Below are 23,202 nucleotides of genomic sequence, written 5' to 3'. Positions count from 1 at the left end.
GGTTCAATGCTCCAGAATATTTCTTCAGCAGACAATGAAAAGAAAATTCAATTCAGTATTTTCCAAGTATTCCAACAAAAATGCACTGAAACATAATTTTAAAAAATTGGTCTAAAATCTCTTTTCCTCTTCAATGCAGGCCTGCCACTAGAACAGATTCATCATTACATGAAAATGCTAAATCTTACTGCTCAGCATTTCCCAAATTCCAGTTCAGGAAAATTTCACCACCTTGCATTCTCCAAGCAGCACTTTTTTAGTTTCCAGAAATATTTATTTGAATATCAAATCAAAACGTGATATTTATGCAAATATAATTTTTGAGATTAAACTAAACCCTAGCTTAGGATCATTAAAAAGTTATGCATTTGTCCCTTGTAACTCTCCAGAATACAATCTGGCTATTTTCCTAAATATAGTCTTTTCTGGAACGGAATTCCTTAAACAACCTGTCTACAAGTATCCATTCCCACAGAGCTCTCTTCCTACGCACTAACAAGTTCACTATAAATTTAGCTACATTTTTTGATCTTGTGGACAAACAACCCGGTGATTACACCTGAGTCCATGTTTCCTGTAATGTGACCTTCCTGAAAAAGACCTTTGAGTGGCATTAAGCTGCCATTCAAAAAAAAAAAAAAAAAAAAAGTAATAATAAAAAGCCATTTGTTCCACACTATGGAAAGGCTAAGAACTCCCCTTAAATCATAGGAGGTAATATTCAGAGCAGCCATAATGGAATGACTCATCCCACCCCTAGTCTTTTAATTCACTTTAGCTACAAAAGAAGAGGGATTCCTATACTGTTAAAACTGACATTTTCACAAGTCCCGTGGTTGCACTATGAGTCCAGAAGACTATAAAACTGAGTTTACATTCAGTAAACAATTTTCTTTGTCTGAACTTTTTTTTTTTTTTTTTTTTTTTTTTAGGAGCATTAGCAACTAAGGCCATATTGCTCCGGGGATATGCAGTGGTCATTTCCTGACCATTCTTCATCCTTTGTATTTGGTGTTCACAGGCTCGAACCCTGGTCTAATCAAGAAGCGTGTGTACACACTGCTGCTTCTGCCCACCTGGCTACGGAGGTGCCTTGTCTGAACTAAACCGTCTGTTACTTTTGTGTATTTGAATTTAACACATTTCGTTTTCATGTGTCAATAGCAAAATAACTTTCACATAAATGATTTTGACATGGCAAATTTATCTTTCAAATTTAAATTCCTCATGTTGCCCTCCAAGGCAAACCAACAAGAGCAGTTGCAAATCCAGCGAGGTTAGAAAAGTATATAAAAATAAAAAAATAATTTCAATCAAATTTTATTTAATCATAAATAAAATAATCACTAATCAGAATTAATCTCAATACACAATATTTTTAAATTTACATGATTTTTTGGCAATGGGATGCAGGTATCAGCATTACAGGTACAGAAACTATAGAAATTTCCTTCATGTCTGTAAATAAGCTTAATTCGAGAGTACACGGGAACAGCCGAAGTTTTTACAGCTCCAGCTAATAGAGAAGTTTTTCTTAAATGTTTGCATTTTTACTGACTTAAATTGGCATATTAATTTATTTTCTAGAAGTGCTTTATATTCCTAGTAACAATACTTAGTTTAATTTGAATTTAAATAGAGATTTTGTAGGTTATTACTTAGTATCGGTAAGGGTATCTAATCCAAGTGTTTGACAAGTTTTGCAACTCCTACGAACGCTAAGTTTTTCATTATATTTAGCCGTTTTATTGACTTAATTGTTATATTAAATTATTTCTATAAGTAGCTTATAAACCTAGTCAAGCTCCATGGTTTATTTTGAATTTAGATAGCGCAATTTTGAAAGTAATTAATACCTAGTATCCGTAGACTTACCATTCGTAACTTGCCGCCATTTTTAAACAATACAGTGTATACCCCTAACTAGATAGCATAAGGTTTAACATAAAACTAGATAGCAAGTATAGTAGCATCAATTAATCAGTAAATTTTTCTAATCTTATTAAATTTCATTGAGTTAAATTTTACTTTTTTAACTAAATACATATAACAACCTAGTTTTTACAAACATAACATTATAAATTAATACATATAACTTGACAGGAGATCAGAAAGTCATATTATTATTATTATTATTAGTCATATGGTGCAAGGAAGCCTGAGGCTTATGCTGCACAAGCCAAAAAAATTCCTCCGAGTTACCCTGAGAGAAAGAGAGAGTCTGAAATAGAAGAGAATCACCAAGAAAGAGAAGAATGATGATATCCAGCTCAGGACCCTGGGCGTGCCAAGCCCATACTCACGATATTCGATACTGAAATACATATATATATAAAAAAAAAAAAAGTAAAGCACAGCCATTATCAACTCACTGCAGGATGGAAGCCTCCTCAATACATATATATAGTGTTATAACTGCATTGGGATATAAGTTTATGGTTATATTTTGTATTGAAATTGAATAGAAATCATGACTCAGACCGAGCAGCAATGCAAAAGGCTCAAACTAATGGGAGAGAGCTGTGGCTCAGGGAAGAATGGGGGGGGGGGTTGTCCTCTGAATCAGACTTTTCAAATGCATTGCTTGTTTGATGTTTGTGGAGCAATCAGGAACAGCACATGATATTGCCAAGGGTAGTCTCTATGTGTGTGTGCGCGATGTAAAGAGTGTGAGGAAATCAAGCACCAACTCAGCATTGTTATGGGCCTATATGAGAGCTGGAAGGACAGGGTGGATGCCCTAGAAAGATTTAAATTGAAGGTCCCATCAAGCTCCTAGCTGTCCACATCAATGCCAGAGCTTGCACTTGAACATCACACAACACAGCAGCAGCAACCTCCAAGGCAGAATGTGCTGGTCCCAGAGGAAATAGTTGTTGTCGGTGGCTCTACTGTTTAGGAAAATAGAGAACATATTGTGCAAAAAGGATAGGTGGAACAGGACCAGGGTATGTCTCCCAGGGGCAAAGGTTGATGACGTTGTAGAGCAGATATCGTTTGAGGGCACAAAAGATGATATTGTTGTACACGTTGGCACTAATGATATTAAGAGTAGGAGACCAGCGAAATTACTTAACAAGTACAGGTCAATGTTGAAAAAAAGCCATGAGTTAGGGTTCAATTTGAAAGTGTGTGCAATGTGCCCAGACATGATAGGAAGGCGTATATGATGAGAGACCCTTGTCCATCAATTCGGCCCTGAGGAGATTGCACAAGGCTCAAGGAGTAGAATTTTTCCCAGCCTGATCTGTGCTTGTTAACAGGAAGACTGTTTCTACGGGGATGGGATACAATTAAATAAAAAGGATGCAAGAATATTTGCAGATGCTATCGAGGCAGTGTTAGGTCGGTCAGAAAACTGCTAGCACGGGGGGGGGGGGAATACACAAACTAATAGATTAATAGTAGCCACTGGCAGAGGTGAAAGTGATTCTTGCACTGCTTCTATTGAAATGAGAAGCAACCTGGAAAACAAGGTGCAGGGGATTTCAGAGACTGCTGGGAGTCATTGCGGAACAAGTAAATACATGGGCTGTGTTAGGGTAGCTAAGAATACTAGGAGTTTGGTAAATAAATTTGATGAATATGAGGTGTTGGTCAAAACTTCAAAGGCAGATATTGTTGAGATAACAGCGATGTGATGTCACACAGATATCAGCACTGCAGAAGTGCAATTTTTCAGAAGTACAATCTGTATAGAAAGGATAGACAGGGTAGGAAGGGAGGAGGGATTATGCTGTTAGTTAAGAAACACAAAATCTAAGGAAGTGCATTCAGTTGACATGGGTGGACAGTGCAATGTTGAGTCTGTTTGGTGTGACATAAACACTGGGAAAGGGGAAATGAGAAGAGGAGTGTGTTATAGGTGTAATGACTCTGATGAGTACAATGAACAATTGTGCATAGAAATAGAGTGGGCCAGTTAATCAGAATGTCTTGTAATGGGGGATTTTATCTTTCCAGATACTGACTGGAACTTGTGGGTTGGTCACTAGCAAGATTTTTGTGGATTTCCCGGAGAATTGTTTTCTACAGCAACATGTTCAATGGGCAACCAGAGGGAGTAATACTCTTGATCTGATCATCATCAGTGATTATTCATGCATTAATAATCTGCAGATAAAGGAACCACTAGGTGGCAGTGATCACAGTGTACTGATGTGGGATTTACGTAAAGATGTAACTATCATCTAGGGTAAAGGGAAGGGTTTATGCTTTCGTAAAGGTGACTACAATGGTCTCTCAGGCAGTGTTTAAATTCTATAGAGTAGCATCAACTGATGATGTTACCAATAGTGAATTCCATACTTATTCTGGTAGCCTCCAAGATTAAGTATACTTCATCTTGGAGGCTACTAGGCTTTTTGTATCAACTAAAAAATACTGTTCAAGGTTCAGGCCTAAATGGATGTCAGATGAATTAATGAGTCTTGTGGCAGAAAAGAAAAATGCATGGGATGCATATAAATTATCAGGTGACACAGAAGCCTACGGTAGATATAAGCTAGCCTCTAATCAAGTCACAAAGGAGGTAAGGTAGGCAAAGGCAGATTATGAGAAATATCTGAAGCACGCAAAGAAAAAGAGCAAAGAGTTCTTTACTCATGTAAACTCTAGAAGGATGGGGATGAATCAGATTGGTCCACTTAACATAGATGGTTCAACTATTGATGATCCTGCTCAAGTATCTGATAAACTGAATGAGTATTTTGCATCTACATTCAAACATGGGCAGCTATTCAAAGAGGGGAATGCCAGAAGTTTATCAAACTAAAAGGGAAATAAGTGATTTTGTAATAACTGAGAGCAAAGTGGAGGAAAAATTGTTGAAGTTAAACATAAAAAAGGCACCTGGGATGGATGGAATCTATCCAATAATATTGAAGGAGACAGCAACGGAAGTTAGCAAACCCTTAGCCATAATTATGAGAGCATCCTGAGATTCAGGGGAGATCCCACATGGACTGGAGATGTGCAAATGTATCCCCAATTCACAAACAGGGTTCAAAAGGTGACAAATAATTATAGACCTGTTAGTTTAACTTCTGTTCTAGGGAAAATAATGGAGTCACTGGTTAAAGAGATGATAAAGGATTACCTAGAAAAGGCTGCAGTAATAGTTCAGACACAGTATGGGTTTATTAAGGGGAAGTCTTGTCTGACCAATTTGATTGGACACTACAATGTGGTCACAAAGGAACTGGATACAAAAAATAATTTTGATATAGTATACTTGGATTTCAGGAAAGCTTTTGATACTGTTGCACATGGAAGACTGCTGTACAAATTGGAGCAGTATGAAATTAAGGGCAAGTTGCTGCAATGCATAAAGGGATGGTTGAGTTGGAGATGGCAGAGAGTGGTAATAAATGGACACTGCTCTGCATGGACTAATAACATTAGTCCATGCAGAGCAGTGTCCATTTATTACAGAAACACAAAATCTAAGGAAGTCTCCCAGGTTTCGTTACTGGGCCTATTGTTGTTTTGTGTATTTATCAATGATATCGATGAAGGTATATCAGGTTTTATGTCCAAGTTTGCAGATACAAAGATTGGCAGGATTGTTAATAACAATAAATGCTACTGCAACAGGATCTAGAAAATTTAGGCAGATGGGCTGAGAAGTGGCAACTGAAGTTTAACATTGACAAATGCAAAGTAATGCTTTACGGGTAGCAGTAATTGAAGAGAAATGTACCAATTGTGTGGTACTACATTCAGGGAGGTGGAGAATGAAAAGAGACCTGGGGGTAATTGTGCAGTCAGAAATGAAGTTATCTGAGCAGTACAGATGGGCTGCCAGAGCAGGTCATGGAGTTTTGTCAATGATATATATATAGGAATTTTTCTAGCAGTGACAAGGATAATCTAGCAGTGGTTATCCCTTTGTATAAGGCAATGGGTCAGGCCACGCTGCATACAGGTCTGGTGGCCTCATTTTAGGAAGAATGTAGAGTTGCTAGAACGAGTACAGAGAAGGGCAACAAGATTGGCGAGAGGAATAAAGCAGTGATCTTATCAAGAAAAGCTTAAGTTATGCAAGTTGCAGCATCTGGAGACTAGGCACCTGCAAGGTGATCTGATTGAGGTATATAAGGCCTTGAATGGTTTGAGCAGGCTCAATGCTAACAAGATACTTCAGCTTACTCAGACTAAGAACCTGAGGGGGCATAGATTCAAATTGAGGAAAGACAGTTGTAGAATAGATTAGCCTTTAGCCAACGGGCAGTTTATTGCTGGAACAGACTTTCATCTGTTGTTGTGAAAGTTGATAGCTTAAATAAATTCAAGGCTAAACTAAAACATTTGGAGTGCCAAGATGGGTGAAATAGGAAGGGTGTTTTTTTTTTTGGCTGATGCTTTATAACCTTGCTTTCTTGCATCATATGCCTCAACAAATGCTAATGCTAAAAGAAAGTCCAAAACGTACATTCTGTTTGCCAGCATTACTAGAAGAGATTAGGGATTGAAAGGAAGGGGTCTTCAGCTGCTCTACAACACTGTCTACATTCATATCATGACAGTGCAGCTGCATGGTATCACGAAGTCAGCAACATCCTTCTTGCCAATCAACTGTGCAGATCTCAGCATTTGATACTCCTCTAGCTTTCAATGGGCTGTGCTCCTCAGAGCATTAATATCTGACCTAAGAACTCTTCTGTGGTGCCACATGCCAGCTACTAACTCTGACTCTCTGCAAACTTGATTTCTGGATGGTCTGTTTAATTTGAAACCACATTCAGATTTTAAATCATCCATACTAATGTGTATTAAAAACACTTGTGTATTTATTGTTGGTTGGGAACTTTGAAATATGTCACATTTCAAATAACACAATATCAAATTAACAAGGATATACTGTAATTGGCTATTACTGAGAGAGAGAGAGAGAGAAATAGTTTTTAATTTCTTTCTTTACTTATAGGCATGTTGGCATATATGCATAATGTGTCTGCTGTCTTCCATCATGTCCATCATCTGCATGTACGCAGATGATGGACATGATGGAATAACTCAGCTCCTATTGGATAGGTTTCATGAAATTTTATATTTGAGCCTTTTAAAAAGATGTCAAGCCATTCCAAATTTCATTAATATTGTACTGACAGAAATCTAGCAATTATTCCAGAATCAATAGCCAAAATCAATTTGGCTATCAACTGCGTTTCCAAAACCTCACCAGGAGAAGATCTGAACATGCTATCACACTAAACATTACTATGAGGAATTGTTAAAATGCCAAGCATGAGTTGGAACAATGTTACATTTCAAGGTTTTTTAAACCATGAAATCTTTAGTTCCTTAACTAAAGAGCACAGTACATCCATCAAGTCTTTCTTCTTCCATAATGGCATCTAGGAGGCTTTTGCACTGAAACTGACAACTGATGCTGCAAAGAATCGATTGCTTCATCTATTTTTTTTATAACATCAAGAAGTACTGGAAACTTTACCACAAAAATTTCAAATTTGAAAATGATGTAAATGCCAAATGATGAAAGTTCTGCTACCTCATCATTTATAAGAACATTTTTCAACGAGAACTTGTGCAACAAGTAGTAGCACCTCCGTAGTCAGGTGGGAAGGAGCAGCAGTGCGTGGCACACACTTCTTGATTAGACCAGGGTTCTAGCCCGTCATGCTCGTCACCACCAAATACGGAGGATGCGGAAAGGTCAGGGAATGACCACCACATATCCCAGAGCAATATGGCCTTAGTTGCTAATGCTCCTAAAAACCAAATAACAAAAACAAAGCAACAAGTAGTCACATTCAGCAGTAAAGTACTTTCTCACTGAGCAAAAGAACAGACTTCTGTTTTAAGACTCCACAATATTGGCAGTAGTATTGTTTATGACTAAGTCAGAATCATCCATCTGGTTTAGTCTGCTATAGTGATCAATTTCCAAAATGGAAATGGAAGATTTGAAAACTGTTCATAAAATAAACTTGCAGGTAACTTTCTTCAACATCCAGAAGAAATGATCTCACTGTATGGAGGTGAAGTTCATTGGAATGAAAAATTACATTTGGATTTTCAAACGTTAGCTTGAAAGAAACAAGAAAGTTCCTTTATTCAAGGTGGGAGGGAGGGAAAGAGAAACATGAACAGACTTTCTGCATGAGTGAGGATAAAAGGACCTGAATTATCAACTTGCTTAGCCTGTTCAGGATTGCTTCCATCAGAAGTTTGAGATTCAGAATTTCTTTTCTTGGGGAGTTTGTTAATTTGTCTCTTTCAAACTTTCTTTCGATCATTAACTGGATTTGGATATGACTCAGTGGTACTCACTAGTGATCCCCTGTTGTACTTTTCAATTTGCAACTCCAAAAAGTGCTCATACATCTTTTCTGACCACTTCTAATCACTTTTTTAGACTTTTCATAGATGGCCAATGTTCTACAAGTTTAGTTATACATTGAATCAAAGGCAGTTAATGTCCACACATGCTTCAAAACCTTTTTTTTTTTACTTCAGTAAAATGCATCAGTTGAAAATGTTTAAATAAATATCTCCCCCCACCCCCTTAGCACATTTCTCTAGATAGTAGAAAATTTCTACTGTCATCTATTTGAAGATGACAGTAGATTAAAGGAAAGCATGCAACTTGCTTTTCGGCACTTAAATTAATAAGATATAAAGAATAGTCCATTACCACATTGTGCTCAATTTCCTCTGTTAATACCCTTGCTACTCCAGTTTTCTGAAGGAATCCCATGTTTTCGGGTTGTTCAGATGTCCAATCTTTTAATAAAAGCAAGCTGCTCTCAATTTTACTTTTATTATTATTATTATTATTAATACAAAAGGTTATCACAATGGAATTTGAAATCACTTTGATTACCGCCATCTGCAGCAAGTGGCCCATTTTTTGGATCCATCACTGCCTCTGCTTTCCCTACCCATGCAATTTCACTAAAAATGACTGTTGTTTTTATTCTTCCACAACTATATTTTTTTTGCTATTCGCTATCGAGTAACATTTCTGAACAACACCGCTGTATAATCAGCACAACTCAGAGGAAGATTATGTTCTATGACAAAAGATGCAAATAAACTTTTTGGCACACACGACATCATCGGATCCATGAAATGCAATGTCTATTTTTGCATTTCTTTCTATGCCTGCTGTCTTCATGCTTATTTATTAGCAAATGTCTCAATTACTTGAATCTGAGAAATCACATCTACATATGGTACAAGAGACAAACATGTCATCTTCTGCAGAATTTGCAATACACGGAAAAAGCAGGAAAACAGAAAACAATGATGTTATCTCACATTTCTATTTTGCAACATTGATTACCATACCTGATGGTTGACTCGTTAATGAAAATAAGCAGAAATTTAATTTTTTTTTTTTTATAAATTCCAATTTTAAGCAATTTCGATTGCTAAAACTGGAATTTGACAGTTGTCATAGTTTTATTAAAAATAAAACTACGACAGAAAAATCGAGTTTTTGCCAATAAGACAAACTCTGTCACCAACTATATAATGACATTGAGACGGAGGCTAAAATTAAGGGGGGGAATGAATTTTTCATCATAAATCTGGAAAGTTTGTAGCTATGCAAAAAAAGTAAAAAACAATAACCCAAACTAGTCCTTACAGTTTGGGTTATTAGTTTAGTCCTTACACATGGGGGAGGGGGGATGCTCAGGGGGTTAATGTTTTTAATGTAATACTAAATGATTAACTAAGCAGCTCTCAAAAACCGTAAGAATAAATAAAGAATAAGAAAGTAACAAACCTGGCACGACTGACAAAATTCTCCCCGCTCCCAGCCACAGTCAGTCCCACAGCGTCCATAAAACGGAGGATAACCACATAATAAAATGTACCTGCAACAATTGAATACAGCAGTTAGATACAATATAGAAAGGATAAAATTATATACACTAGAAAACTCTCATACCAATTGATATGAGTGTTTATCTTAAAATACAGCCAGTTTCAGCAATACTCAGTTTCTTTCCCAAAGTGAACCACATTTTTCCAACTTCTTCCAAAATGATTATTTATGAAAAAAAGAGCAAGTCAAATTTGTTTACCACTGAGCACTCTCAATTATTGTTCATTTGATTAATGAAAATCAAATGCTTAGATTGTTACTCTTGTTGCCCACCCTTTCAAACTGCAGACTGTATAAAATTGAGGAAACTATTATAGTTTATATAAAATGAATGTTATAGAATGATGAAATAAAGAATGTCAATTGTTGTTAATAAAACGTGTGCAAGTCTTTTGAATAAAACAGTATATCATTCCAGTAAATTGTGTGATTTCTGTTGTAAATTTAATATATTAAAAACCCAAAGTGATCAGAAAAGAAAATCTACCCACTACTAAGACTAGTTGCAGACTTGTAAAGCCCTTTAATAGTTAATCCAATTAGCAATCTTTCTAAATGGAGGCAAGCAGTAGCGCAGCTACTATAGAGTCATGAGGAAACCTAGAATAAAGAATGAAATGAGATGTTTGAACTCAAATCCAGTAAGAAGATATCATTGTCAAAATCTATTATTACCTAGTGATGCAGGTCACTATGCTAGTAAAAACAGTCCTTCTGGAAAATAAACCTTCAAAATCCAATATTTTCTTCCCATGCTGTCCTATTCCCTGTTAGATTTTTAACCCTAGCCAAAGTAAGTCTTCTTTCTTATTATGCTTGCTTAACACTGTCAATGGACTTTCACTGGGTCTGCCTCTAGGCCTATTACCATTCATATTTTGCTTGAAATATCAGTTTAACTAACTTTCCTTTTTATATCATACCCATACTATATTAGCATTAGTAGAGGCATTTGATGCAAGAAAGCAAGCTTATGCAGCATCAGCCAAAAAAAAAAAAAAAAAACCCCCACTTCCACTTCACCCCTCTGTTCGTTCAAAATACCTGTCCAGCTGAGCCTTAAACTTATTTAGGCTATCAACCTCCACTACAAGGGATGGAAGTCTGTTCCACCAACTAACCACCCGCTGGCTAACGGCAAATTTCCGCACGTCTATCCTACATCTGTCTTTCCTCAATTTGCATTCATGCCCTCTCAGGTGATTATTCTGAGCTAGAGGAAGAATCCCATCAGCATTGAGCATGCTCAAACCATTCAAGGCTTTATACACCTCTATCAGATCACCTCGCTGGTGCCTTAGTCTCCAGACACTGTAATTTGCAAAACTTAAGCCTATCTTCGTAAGAGCACCCCTTTGTTCCATTCGCTAATCTTGTTGCCTTCTCTGTACTCGTTCCAGCAGCTCTACATCCTTCTTGAAATGAGGCCTCCAGACCTGTATACAGTACTCTAGGTGTGGCCTGACCATTGCCTTATACAATGGAATAATCACCTCCTTATCCCTGCTGGAAAAATTCCTGTATATCATTGACAATACTCCATGAGCTACTCTTGCAGCCCGTCTGCATTGCTCAGAGAACTTCATATCTGCCTGCACAACCACCCCCAAGTCCCTTTCGTTCTCTACCACTGTCAGTGTAGTACCACAGAGTTGATACGTTGCTCTGGGGTTGCTATTTCCCATGTGTAGTACTTTACATTTGTCAATGTTAAACTTCATTTGCCACCTCTCAGCCCATCTGCTCAACCTTTCCAGATCCTGTTGCAGCAGCATAGTGTCAGTAGTGTCCTTGACAACCCTGCCAACCTTTGTATCGTCTGCAAACTTGGACATTAAGCTTTATATACCATCATCAATATCATTTATAAATACAGAAAACAATAATGGACCCAACACTGAGCCCTGAGGGACTCCACTAATAACATTAGTCCACGATGAGCAGTGTCCATTGATTACCACTCTCTGTCTTCTCCCCCTCAACCACCCCTTTACCCATAGCAGCAATTTGCCTCCAATGTCACACTGCTCCAATTTGTGTAGCAGTCTTCCAAGTGCAACAGTATCAAAAGCCTTTCTAAGATCCAAATATATAATATCAAAGCTATTCCCTGCATCCAGTTCTTTTGTGACTGCATCATAGTATCCAATCAAATTGGTCAGGCAAGACTTCCCCTTAACAAAACCATGCTGTGTCCGAGCTATAACTGAAGTCTTGTCTAAATGATCCTGCAGTGCTTCTTTAACCAGTGCCTCCATTAATTTTCCTGGAACAGAAGTTAAGCTCACAGGTCTATAATTACTTGTGTCAGCCTTTGATCCTCCTTTGTGAATTGGGGTCACATTTGCACATTTCCAGTCTATGGGTACCTCCCCTGAGTCCAAGGAAGCTCTCATAATTATGGCTAAGGGTTTGCTTACTTCCTTTGCTGCCTCCTTTAATATAACTGGATAGATCCCATCCACCCCGGGTGCCTTTCTTGTGTTTATCTTCAACAGTTTCTCCTCCACTTTACTCCCAGTTATTTCAAGATTCTGTAGCTTACTGCTAGAGTTGAATACACCTCTGGCATTCCCCTCGCTGAATAACTCCTCATGTGTGAATGTCGATGCAAAATATTCATTTAGTTTGTTAGCTACCTGAGCAGGATCATCAACAGTTGACCCATCCATATCACGTGGACCAATCTGATCATCCCCTTCCTTCTAGAGTTTACATAAGTAAAGAACTCTTTGCTGTTTTTCTTTGCATCCCTTGCCAAGGATTTCTCGTAATCTGCCTTCCCCTGCCTAACCTCCTTTGTAACTTGGTTGCATATCAACTTGTATCTATCATAGGCTTCTGTGTCATGTGTTAATTTGTAAGTATCCCATGCATTTTTCTTCTCTGCCATATGCCTCATTAGTTCATCTGACATCCATTTTGGCCTAAACCTTGAACAATTTTTCTTAGTTGGCATGTTAAGCCTAGTAGCTTCCAAGATAAGTTCTTTGAATGCTTCCCATTTTGAATTTGCTGTTGGTAACATCATCAGTTGATCCCACTGTATAGAATTTAAATACTGTCTCAGTCCATCGTAGTCGCCTTTACAGAAGCAATAACCCTTCCCTTTACCCCTAATGGTAGTTACCTCTTTGAGTAAATCCCACTTCAGCACACTGTGATCACTGCCACCTAGTGGTTCATTTATCTGCAGATTCTTAATGCATGAAGAATCACTGCTGATAATCAAATCAAGAGTATTACTCCTTCTAGTTGCCTCCCGAACATGCTGATGTAGAAAACAATCATCCAATAAATCCACAAAAACCCTGCTAGTGTGTGAGTGACCAGCCCCCAAATTCCAGTCAATATCTGGGAAATTAAAATCTCCCATTATAAGACTCTCTGATTTACTGGCCCACTCTATTTCCCTGTACAGTTTCTTATTATACTCATCAGAGTTGCTTCACTTACTTTGACTGGATATTTGTTACCAAGATTTGTTTCTTATTTCCTCATCGGTAATACAGCCTTTCAATCACTTCCATCTGTTAGTTTCATTTATTTTAATTAAAATTTTCATTTCTGGAGATCCTAATTTTTGATGAATCACACCCAGTTCTCAGCCCCATGGACAAAATAGGATTAAGAACTGCCACACACAGCTAATTTTGTTTATTGTTTAAATCCATTTTTGCTCCAAATAATTCTGTTCAAGTGGCTTCCAACATTTCCTACTTTACTTATCATATTGTTTATTTCCATGTCTAGTCTTCCACATTCATTAAAACTGTTCTTAAATAAACAAAATTCTCTACAGCCTTTATTTTTTAAGTTATTCCGAGATTCTTGAATATCTTGCATACTAGTATTTAACATTATATTATCTGCACATAACAAAGACCAAAATTATCATTTTGCACACCAACCTCTGTCAGTAACTTGCATTGTTTTATTAAATAACTACAAAAAAAAAGTGGCGATATGGTGCAGCCAGTTTAAACCAAAATCATTTTCCAGTGCTTCTTTCAGTCTTCACTGCAGATTTGTTTGCCATTTTTATACAAACTATTATTCTCATTACCATATAGGTAAGTATAAAAGCATCATTTTAACATAGCCATCTACCAAAGTAGTTAAATTAATTAATTAAATTGGCATCGTTTTGGTTATATCTCATATTGTGAATGCCTTCACGAGTTGCCGTGATATTGTACTACCTCGAATAAGTAACACTTCACCAGTGGAGAAGACTACTGTTATTTATTCTCAGTGGATACCACCACTCAGACAACACTGTTTCAAAGCTTGCTGGCTTCTCTTCAGTGGGTGGGCAGGTACCCTGGTGTTGCAATAGTGACAACCTGGTTATGAAACATAACTTCACAATATGACTTCATTCTACCTCGTAGCATGTGGCCTTTGCCCTTATATTTTATAGTCTATATCACGGCACACCATCAGGCATCTCTGATAGTAGTCTTCTCCACTGGTGAAGCGTTACTTATTCGAGGTAGTAAGATACACCATGGCAACTTGTGAAGGCATTCACAATATGAGATATAACCAAAATGATGCCAATTTAATTAATTAATTTAACTACTTTGGTAGATGGCTACATTAAAATGATGCTTTTGCACTAACCTATATGTTAGTCATTCTACCTCATAGCATGAGGCCTTTGCAATTATATATTTTATAGTCTATTCTCATTACCATAATTTTCTAAAAATTGAAAGAGCAGATTTTTTTTTTTAGGTACTTTAATGTATGCTTTTGGAAGATTGACATTCTAAATAGAGGTTTTTGTTATGTTCCCATATTATTTCTTAAAAGAGAATGTTTGTTCCTGGTATACTCTGCTTGGCCTAAACCTGACTGTGCTTGCCAAAGTTACATTCAATAACATCTCTTCACATCTCAAAAGGTTTTACCTGCTACACTAAGGGGTTAAATTCCTCTGTCATTTCCACAACTAGTTTTAATGTCCTATTTTATATATTGGTGCAATTAATGCATTTTGTAGAACTATATGTCATTTTTCAAAGAATATATTTCCATAATATTTTCCTTCTGATTTCATCTACACCACCTGAAGATGAAAAGATCAGGTCTTTTCATCTTCTTCACTGATGCCTTCAGCTACTTCATTTAGCAAATCAAAGTATTTACTCCATACGTGTTTGCAGATGATACAAAAGTTGGAAAGGTGATCAATGACAGGAATCAAGGCATATCCTGAAACAAGAACTCGAAAAATTGGAAAGATGGACTCAGAAGTGGCAATTGAGGTTTCATATTGATAAAGGCAAGGTATCACATATGGACAACAATAATCCGAGAATAACAACAAATGTGTGGTATCATACTCAAGGTGGTGAATGAAAAGAAATTTATGGGTTACTGTACAGTACAACATGAAGTTCTCTGAGCAGCACAAACAGGATTCTAGGACAGCTCACAGAGATTCTTTCAATGATATACAGGAATTTTGGCAGCAGGGACAAAGAGGTGCTCATCCCATTATATAAGGCAATGGTCTAGGGTGCATCTTCAGCACTGCATACAGTTCTGGAAGCCTCATCTTAGGAACAATGTAGGTCTGGTGGAACACAGTGGAGAAGAGAAAGGTTAGTCAAGGACACAAAAGGTTACCTTTACCAAGAAATACAGCAAAATCTTGTTAATACAAAATCTGTTTATACAAAGCACTCATTTATATAAAGCACATACCATTCAATTGTGATAGGATAGGCTTTTCTACGTAAATATATTAATTTATTACAAAATTTGGTTAATATGTAATTAACAAGTTTGTTTTCACCCTGTGAGAAATAAATATTACTGTTTTGTATGTTTAATAGAAAGCTTGGCACAGTTGTCCGATTATTGCCTCTGCCACCTGGTTCCCTGCTTCCCAAAGGATGGCACTGATTTGTTAGAATTTACTTTTGTGTAAACAAAACCAATTTATGGTTTTTGTTTTTATGGTACATGAGCAACCAAGGCTATGATGCCAGTTTATGGTAGCTACAACATAAATGCACTCTGAAAAACATCACTGTGAAGGATGAGCAGTTAAATTAACAAAAGAATAAAAAGTTTTTCTAAGTTGTTTACATACACTCCCTCGCTCTCCACAGGATTAAGGTCAGTTGCAATTGTTATGCCAGTTCAAAGTCTTTTGATACAGTACAGTACAGTATAATCTATTTTTTGTGCCATTTTATCTGAGCTGTCTTTTTTGGAACTTGTCTTTAAATTAAAGTTTGTTTATATTAAATCTCATCTAGCAGTGTTATGGTGACAAAATGTAAACAGACAGAATTATTAAGCCTAGAAATTGAACTGAAAATTATACAAGCAAAATGGACACTGTAAAGAAATACATCCCTTTACCTACTTTATCTACAATACCGAAAAAAAAAGTTGAAGCGCATGACACTGGAGCAGCAATAAAAAACAGGAAACACATTCGTGGCGTAAAACACGAGAAGCTTGAAACAAAATTGAGTTTTCAAAAACAATAAATGCATGCATCTAATTTGCCAATATGAGGTCTGATTTTGCAAGAAAAGGCAAATTATCTAGCTCAGCAACATGGAATTAGCAACTTCAAATGCAGCAGTGGATGATGAATATATTCATTTTAACTTTGATAGCTACGTTAAATTTTTCCATTATAACTTCAAATTACAGAAACACTTACATAATGACTCCAAGACTCCACAGATCACAGCGTTTATCGTAAGGTGTACATTCTCCAATAAATGCTTCCACCACTTCAGGAGCCATAAATTCAGCTGAACCCACCTAAAAATGTTTTAATGAAAAGTCAAACTTTTTTACTTATGTACTTAAATACCATTAGCATGTGTTAATACTCAACAGATATGTTTGAATTATTAAAAACATACCTGCAGACAACTTTAGAATACATTAAAAACTAGACAATCCTCTAAACATTACAAAAAGATAACAATGCTGCTAAAGTATTACTGCATTAATAATATGGCAAACTGTCTTCCATTATTCAAGATGATAATCAAGGTGATATAGCTATTGCTTAATCAAAAACATTAGGATGAGTTATTTATATTAGTGCAAAGGGAACTTGAGCCAGAGTAGTTCAATGTACGTCTGTCAATAACAGCTGAAGGTCTGTTTGTTTAAAGCATATTTTGTGAGCCAAATAAAGAGTGAAGTGGCTACTTTGTAAAATTATTTACCACAAAAGAAATATGTGAACAGTCTATTCCAGATATGATTTTGACTTAAGTTATAAACTGAATATAAATATTAATTGATTATCACGTTCTGCTGATGAAAACAAGTGATATGGTACTTAGCAACATCAATTTCCCTTTGACTCATTAGGGCAAATTTGCATTCAACAGGTGCCAGGCTAACAAGGGGAGTGCATGATTATATCATCTCAGAATTATTTTAAACTTTGTGAGGATAAAATATTTCTTAAATGAAGCAAAATGACCAAGCAATACACTCCATATTCAGAAACACTTGAGTAAAATTAGGAGAAAATTTGCTTTGATCCTTATCAATAAACATCATTCACCTTTCTATATCAAGTCCTCATGGCCTAGCAGTTCAAGAAAATTAAAAACAAGGAATATGTATTTAACATCAGTTTATCTGATGTTAAATACAGCCTCTGTATGCAGCCTTTGGACTGGTGAACTTTTACTTTAACTAGTCCAGAGTCTGTGGGTTCAATCCTTGCTTAGGCTAAATGCAAGTTTCTTATTTCGAATTTTTTACATTTTTATTTTACCATTACTTTTCTTTCCTTTATATTATATCAGAGCCAATTTGCCATAAGAACAAATAGTCAACTGTTTGATGTACAATAAGAGAATGGAAAGTTGGGGCAGGCCATGCAAGTAAAGTGTCTGGACAAATAAATGTGGCATAACATTACTTCAAAACAACAATGCTCTTGATATCCACATACAACTGCAGTAATAGAATGGGAAGTATTGCAATATTTAACCTATCACCCCTATGACTACCACATCTTCACTCAAATGATGAAATGAAGGTCTTCAACACACTGGTTTTGCTAGCTGAGTTCTATAATGAGGGAATGTCTCACTTGATGACAATAATAGGACTGGTGTCTTAATAACATGGATTATTGCCTTAACAATGTGCTCAATTATTATCTCAAAAGTCTGTGCTTCACCTGAATGCCTCTTCTAAAATATTTATTGCAGTTTGACACACATGTATCAAAGGGATTTTCCTTACAAATGAAACAGCTAGATTTTTTAGTCAAAAAGACAGCACTCATGGGCAGCAGAAAATATGTTGATATTTCCTACAATCCCTCTACAAGGGTTCCTTTAAACATAGTATATGTAATTAGGAGCAGCAGAGTGAAAGAGTCATCCATTTCTTCTTCCTTTTTTTTTTTTTTTTTTTTAACTTCAATTGTTACCAACCATGGAGTTAGAATATTGGAGGGTGGAAAAGTATTTCCCTTGCTTCTTCTTCTATATATCCTCCTTTTTAATTCTATTGCTTGGTTTGTTTGTTTGTTTGTTTTTAATGCACATTATGATGCCCCTTTGAAGATGCCTATTACCTTCAAGATTTTTCTAGCATTATGGAATCACTTTGTAGTTTCCTCTCAGATGAGAATACCCAATTGCAAAAAAACTTAATCTTTCAGAGCTGTGGCTTTAACTAAGATTAAAACTTTGAAAATGAAGTGCACTTGTCTCATTACAAGTTGGGTAATTGGTAAGGTGTGGTCCCTAACAGATTCCTCCTCCCTCTCACATTTACTTTGTTTAATTAATAGGAAACTTTAGGATATGATTTGTACTTATATCTATACCAAGTACACAATCAAGAATTTTTTAATTAACCCTTACCTGTTTATCTAAACAGTTAAAATGGTTAATTATTTATTATAATAAGCCTAATGTGAAACATGTGTGGAGCATGTTTCACACAAGGCTTTAATTTGAAATAATTTTGGGTACAGTTTGTGTCAGCTACTTCTTTGTGTCTTATAATTTTGCAACCTTCAACTAATGCTAATAATTAGCAATTTTAAATGAAAATTATAATTAGTACAAAGCACTAGTTTTCAATGAGTATTTGTACACCTTGCAAATGTAGTAGAACTTTATGCTGCTATGTACAATAAATGATTTCATCAACCAGTAGTATAAAAATTCTTTGTATGCATGAGAATAAGAGCATTTGTTAACACTTATTACAGGAGAAGAATATAACATCAGCACCTTTCATTATAAAATTTATTGCTGATAATAAAACAATATTTCACAAACTTACAACATTCAGAAAATAATGTGAAATCTAATTAAAAAAGGAATTCTATTTCTAATTACAAACTGAAAAAGACTACACTCCATGCAAAGCTTTTTGGGCAGTTAGTATTAGTAAGGCAAAAGTAATGACTGCAAAAAAGCACTCTTTTTCTGCATTAATTTAAAAAAAAACAAACTTATTTTATAATTAAAAAAATAAAATAAAATAAAACAGCATAGTTGCATCATTCCCATTCCTACAAGATAACTACCCAATTTCAGTTTGAACTTAGCCAAGCTCAATTCCTCTGCTATGTTTGGAGGTAACTTATTCCAGAGTTCAACAACCCACTACCCATAGGCAAACTTCAGAAAATCCAATCTTCTGTTATTTCCAAGATTGTGTTTTACCCCCTGGTTCTTGTCTCACCTACAAGGGAGAACAGACCTTATTCATTTACTCAGCCACTTCAGCACCTTATACACCTCAATCAGATCTGCCCTTAACTGTTTAGTAGTCAAACTTAACAGTCCACACCATCTAAGCCATTCTTCATATGTGCATCAATTTGCAATCACTAATCTAATTACCCTTATTTTTGAACTCTCACTCTCTCCCCCCTTCCTCCCTCCCTCCAGAAGTTGTCCTTTTTTAGATGCAACCTCCAGATGCAGTCTAACCATAGTATTGTATAGAGTGATAACTAGTAAAGATCCTATAAATCATGAACAGGACACCAAATCTTCATAGTTGTCTATTTACACTGCATGGAAAATTTCATTTAAGGCAACACTTAAATATGATAGTGAAGGAATGGACACTTGGAAAGAGAGATGAACAACATCTGGAAGCAGCCCAAATGAAATTTGAGACACTAGTGGGAATAACAAGACTAGATCACCAAAGAAACACAGATATAAGAGAAAGACTCAACACCTCCAACATAATAGAATAAATACAAAATTATCAGTTAAAATGGAAAGTACATGTAGAGAGAATGAGTAGGAAGAGACTACCAAAACTGGCAATGAACTACAAACCTAAAGGAAAAAGAAACAGAAGGTGTCCCAGAAAGAGATGGATTGAATAGTTCTTTGAAGAGAGTTAATGGTACAGGCTTCATAAGCCTAAAATCCACTAAGTACAAGAAGAATTTCACATCAGACTGAATCAAAACACCTAAAATCTTTATCTTGAATCAATTTCCATCAATAGTATTACAAGAGTTGTTTTTGAAAGATTCTTTTTTTTTTTTTTTTTTTTTCTTATTATCCTGAATAATCAAGATGAAAACATACAAGCCAATATTCACTCTGGATAGGCACTAGCAACATTCAAATTTTGTAATTTGCAGTGTGCCAAATTTGAACTAAAAAAAAAAAAAAAAAAAAAAGGAAGTAAATAATAGTTATATAATTTAATGTTTAACAAAATTACTAGTTATGCACAAAATGAATACACATATTAAACACTTAATATAATGAAATATACGTACATGTGCAAACCTAAAGTTGCACATTTAATTGATCTTAAAATGGGGAAATGGAATAAACTAACAGGTTTTATCTTTATATTTTGTCTAAATTTTTTTTTTTTTAATTTTCAGTAGAATTTTTTTTAAAATAAAAAAAGTTTAAATAAACACACATTTATTTAAATTTATTTTATTAAAAACTAAAAAATAACATAGAATAAGCATGCACTACAATCTATGAAGAAAAGATGAAACATTGATGAATTCCATGCAGAATTTAAAAAACCCATAAACTTTTTTTCCAAAAATTAAAAAGTTGACATTGTCAGGTGTAGTTCAACCATTTTATAACAATTACAGGCACAACCACTGAAGGGTTAACCTCAGTACCTTTTCTAACAAAAACTTCTGAAATCATTATATGATTTATCTTATAGAAATCTAACTTCTTAACATTCACAAGAGATTCGAGCTTGCTTTCATCTGTAAATATCTGTTCAACTCAATCTGCCATATGTATTGGGCTTTCTACCCTTCCAGTGTAGCCAATCAAGGGGTCCTACTTGATTTACATCTTTTTTGTATTCATATACACTAAGAACTCGCTATCCCAGTTATTAGCTCTCTCATAATTAGATTTCATCTTTCTTACATTCATACAAATCAGAATCGTGTTGCTGTAACTGACCCCTGTTTGTTTCTTTTTCTCAATTAAACTGTTAATCTCATATCTCATGACCAGTTTGACACCCTACATTTACAGAACTTGATCATATGAATATGTTTGCAGTGTTCAGAATAAATATCTGAAATATTTCCTATAACATATTTATGTCCAACAGCATATAGTAATCTCTCCCTAGTTAAGCAAGCCAGAAAATCTCATTCTATTATAGTCCCTCTCTTGAAATTGAAGCTCTCTCTCATGTTTATCTTTGACCACATAGGTTTCTTTAGATACAGCCATTTTGTGTTGTTGTGGTTATTGCCTGCTATTAGTTCCCCCTGTCATGTTTTTGATACAATTAGGTTACTTAGTGTACTATATAGTAAGTTTTTGGAATGAACTGGATGGTTGCTACTTATCATAGCATGTCTGAGATAGCACAAGGGGTGCTAATATCGTATATTTCCAGTCCACATTCCAATCAATAAGAGGTAGGCTAAAGTTACCCATATTAAGACAATCATACTTACTAGCCCATTCAATCTGTTTAAAGAGATTTCTGTCACGCTCCTTGGAGTCATCTGGCCTGTAACCTATATGCCCATTATCACTTTTCCTTTTCTATAATAATTTGCTCCACACCATACTGACTCACCATCCATGTTACCTTGATCTGACTTAAGTAAGCATCCTTGCTACCTTCAGGCAGTTATTGATCAGAAACACTCCCCTACCACTATGTACCTCCCTATCTCTCCTGAACAGAATATCCTCCTTATCTCTCCTGAATCCCCAGTAGTAGACTGACGGCCAGTCTACCAAGATGCCATGTGGGCCAACGGTCATCTCTGTATTCTAGACTTCACAACAATATCGAGTTTGAAACAAAACTGACATATAAAATGGCTGTTAGTGGAATGTTTTTTGCAGTCTTTTAAAAAAAGTTGTTGAAATGCAATGTTTTTTAATCTGTAATCAGAATTAATTATTCCTCGTCTTTCAAAAATTAGGTAATTCTATCACATGAATAACAACTGTTTCAAAATGTAAAAATATTGGCATACTCACTGGTGTTAACAGTTCCGGAGTGCTAACAGGGGTAGTACTATTAAAGATAATCCCACTTCCCAAATCAAAGTCACATATTTTCACCGGACAAACCTATAATAAAGACTGAACCTTATTTCTATGAAAATAATATTTTTTTTATAACAGAAAAACACATTTCCTGAGCTTTCAGTCTGGCTCTTGGATTATAATTTAAACTTGTAAAAGAAAACATTTAAGAATATTTTACATTCACTAAACAAATAGAAGCTTTATAAGATTTTTGCCAGCTTGTACCATACAGCAAACTAATTTTTGAGAGGAATGTATTATAAGCTGTGTACACGTACATTTTCAGTATTTGTACTTTACACATACTTCAATATTTCATGTTAGTATCACTGTTCAACAAAAAAATTCTTTGAATTTGTCTCCTTTCTTAAAATAGGCAAACTTTACTAATTTTAGGTCGAGAAAAAACGAATGACTTCAGAAATTTTTTATTAGCTCTAGTTTTTGATATACGGTAGTTTTGCTGTTGTCTAAGAATATAGTAATTTCAGTAGTAGTCAGAGTGAAAAGTAATCATATTTACATTTCCTTGATACAACATAAATCAGTTGTGTTTAATTAAAACATAAAAAACAAGAACACAAGAAAACTGCACAGGAACCGAAAGTATTTTCTCAAAATGTGGCCCATTCATGACAGCGCATTCTTTTCGCTTGTTGCTTGTATTTCACTTCTGGGGCATCTCTTGTTACTGTCCAACAATAGTCAGCAAGCATAGAAGCATTCCACCTAACCCGATATCTTCCCATTGCCAAAATGTCTTGGTGGAATCGATCACCATGCTCGTCACACACACTGCAC

The 23,202-nt window shown here is 35.6% G+C and overlaps 1 protein-coding gene across 2 annotated transcripts in view; it reads right to left on the bottom strand.

Annotated features, from left to right (window-relative positions):
• LOC150088095 (MAP kinase-interacting serine/threonine-protein kinase 1-like) overlaps positions 1-23,202 on the bottom strand; it is a 183,230-nt gene that overhangs the window by 26,621 nt on the left and 133,407 nt on the right. For both annotated transcript variants that reach the window (XM_090369338.1, XM_090369337.1), the window contains exons 8-10: positions 22,351-22,443; positions 16,551-16,654; positions 9,758-9,848 (exon numbers count right to left, since the gene is read on the bottom strand). In XM_090369338.1, coding sequence (XP_090225464.1) covers positions 9,758-9,848; positions 16,551-16,654; positions 22,351-22,443 — 288 coding nt within the window. The remainder of the gene's footprint in view (positions 1-9,757; positions 9,849-16,550; positions 16,655-22,350; positions 22,444-23,202) is intronic.

The sequence above is a fragment of the Mastigoproctus giganteus genome, chromosome 3 (assembly GCF_048544385.1).
Source record: "Mastigoproctus giganteus isolate SK-2022 chromosome 3, ASM4854438v1, whole genome shotgun sequence".
Taxonomy (NCBI): Eukaryota; Metazoa; Arthropoda; class Arachnida; order Uropygi; family Thelyphonidae; genus Mastigoproctus; species Mastigoproctus giganteus.
This window is presented reverse-complemented; position numbering and strand designations above follow the sequence as displayed.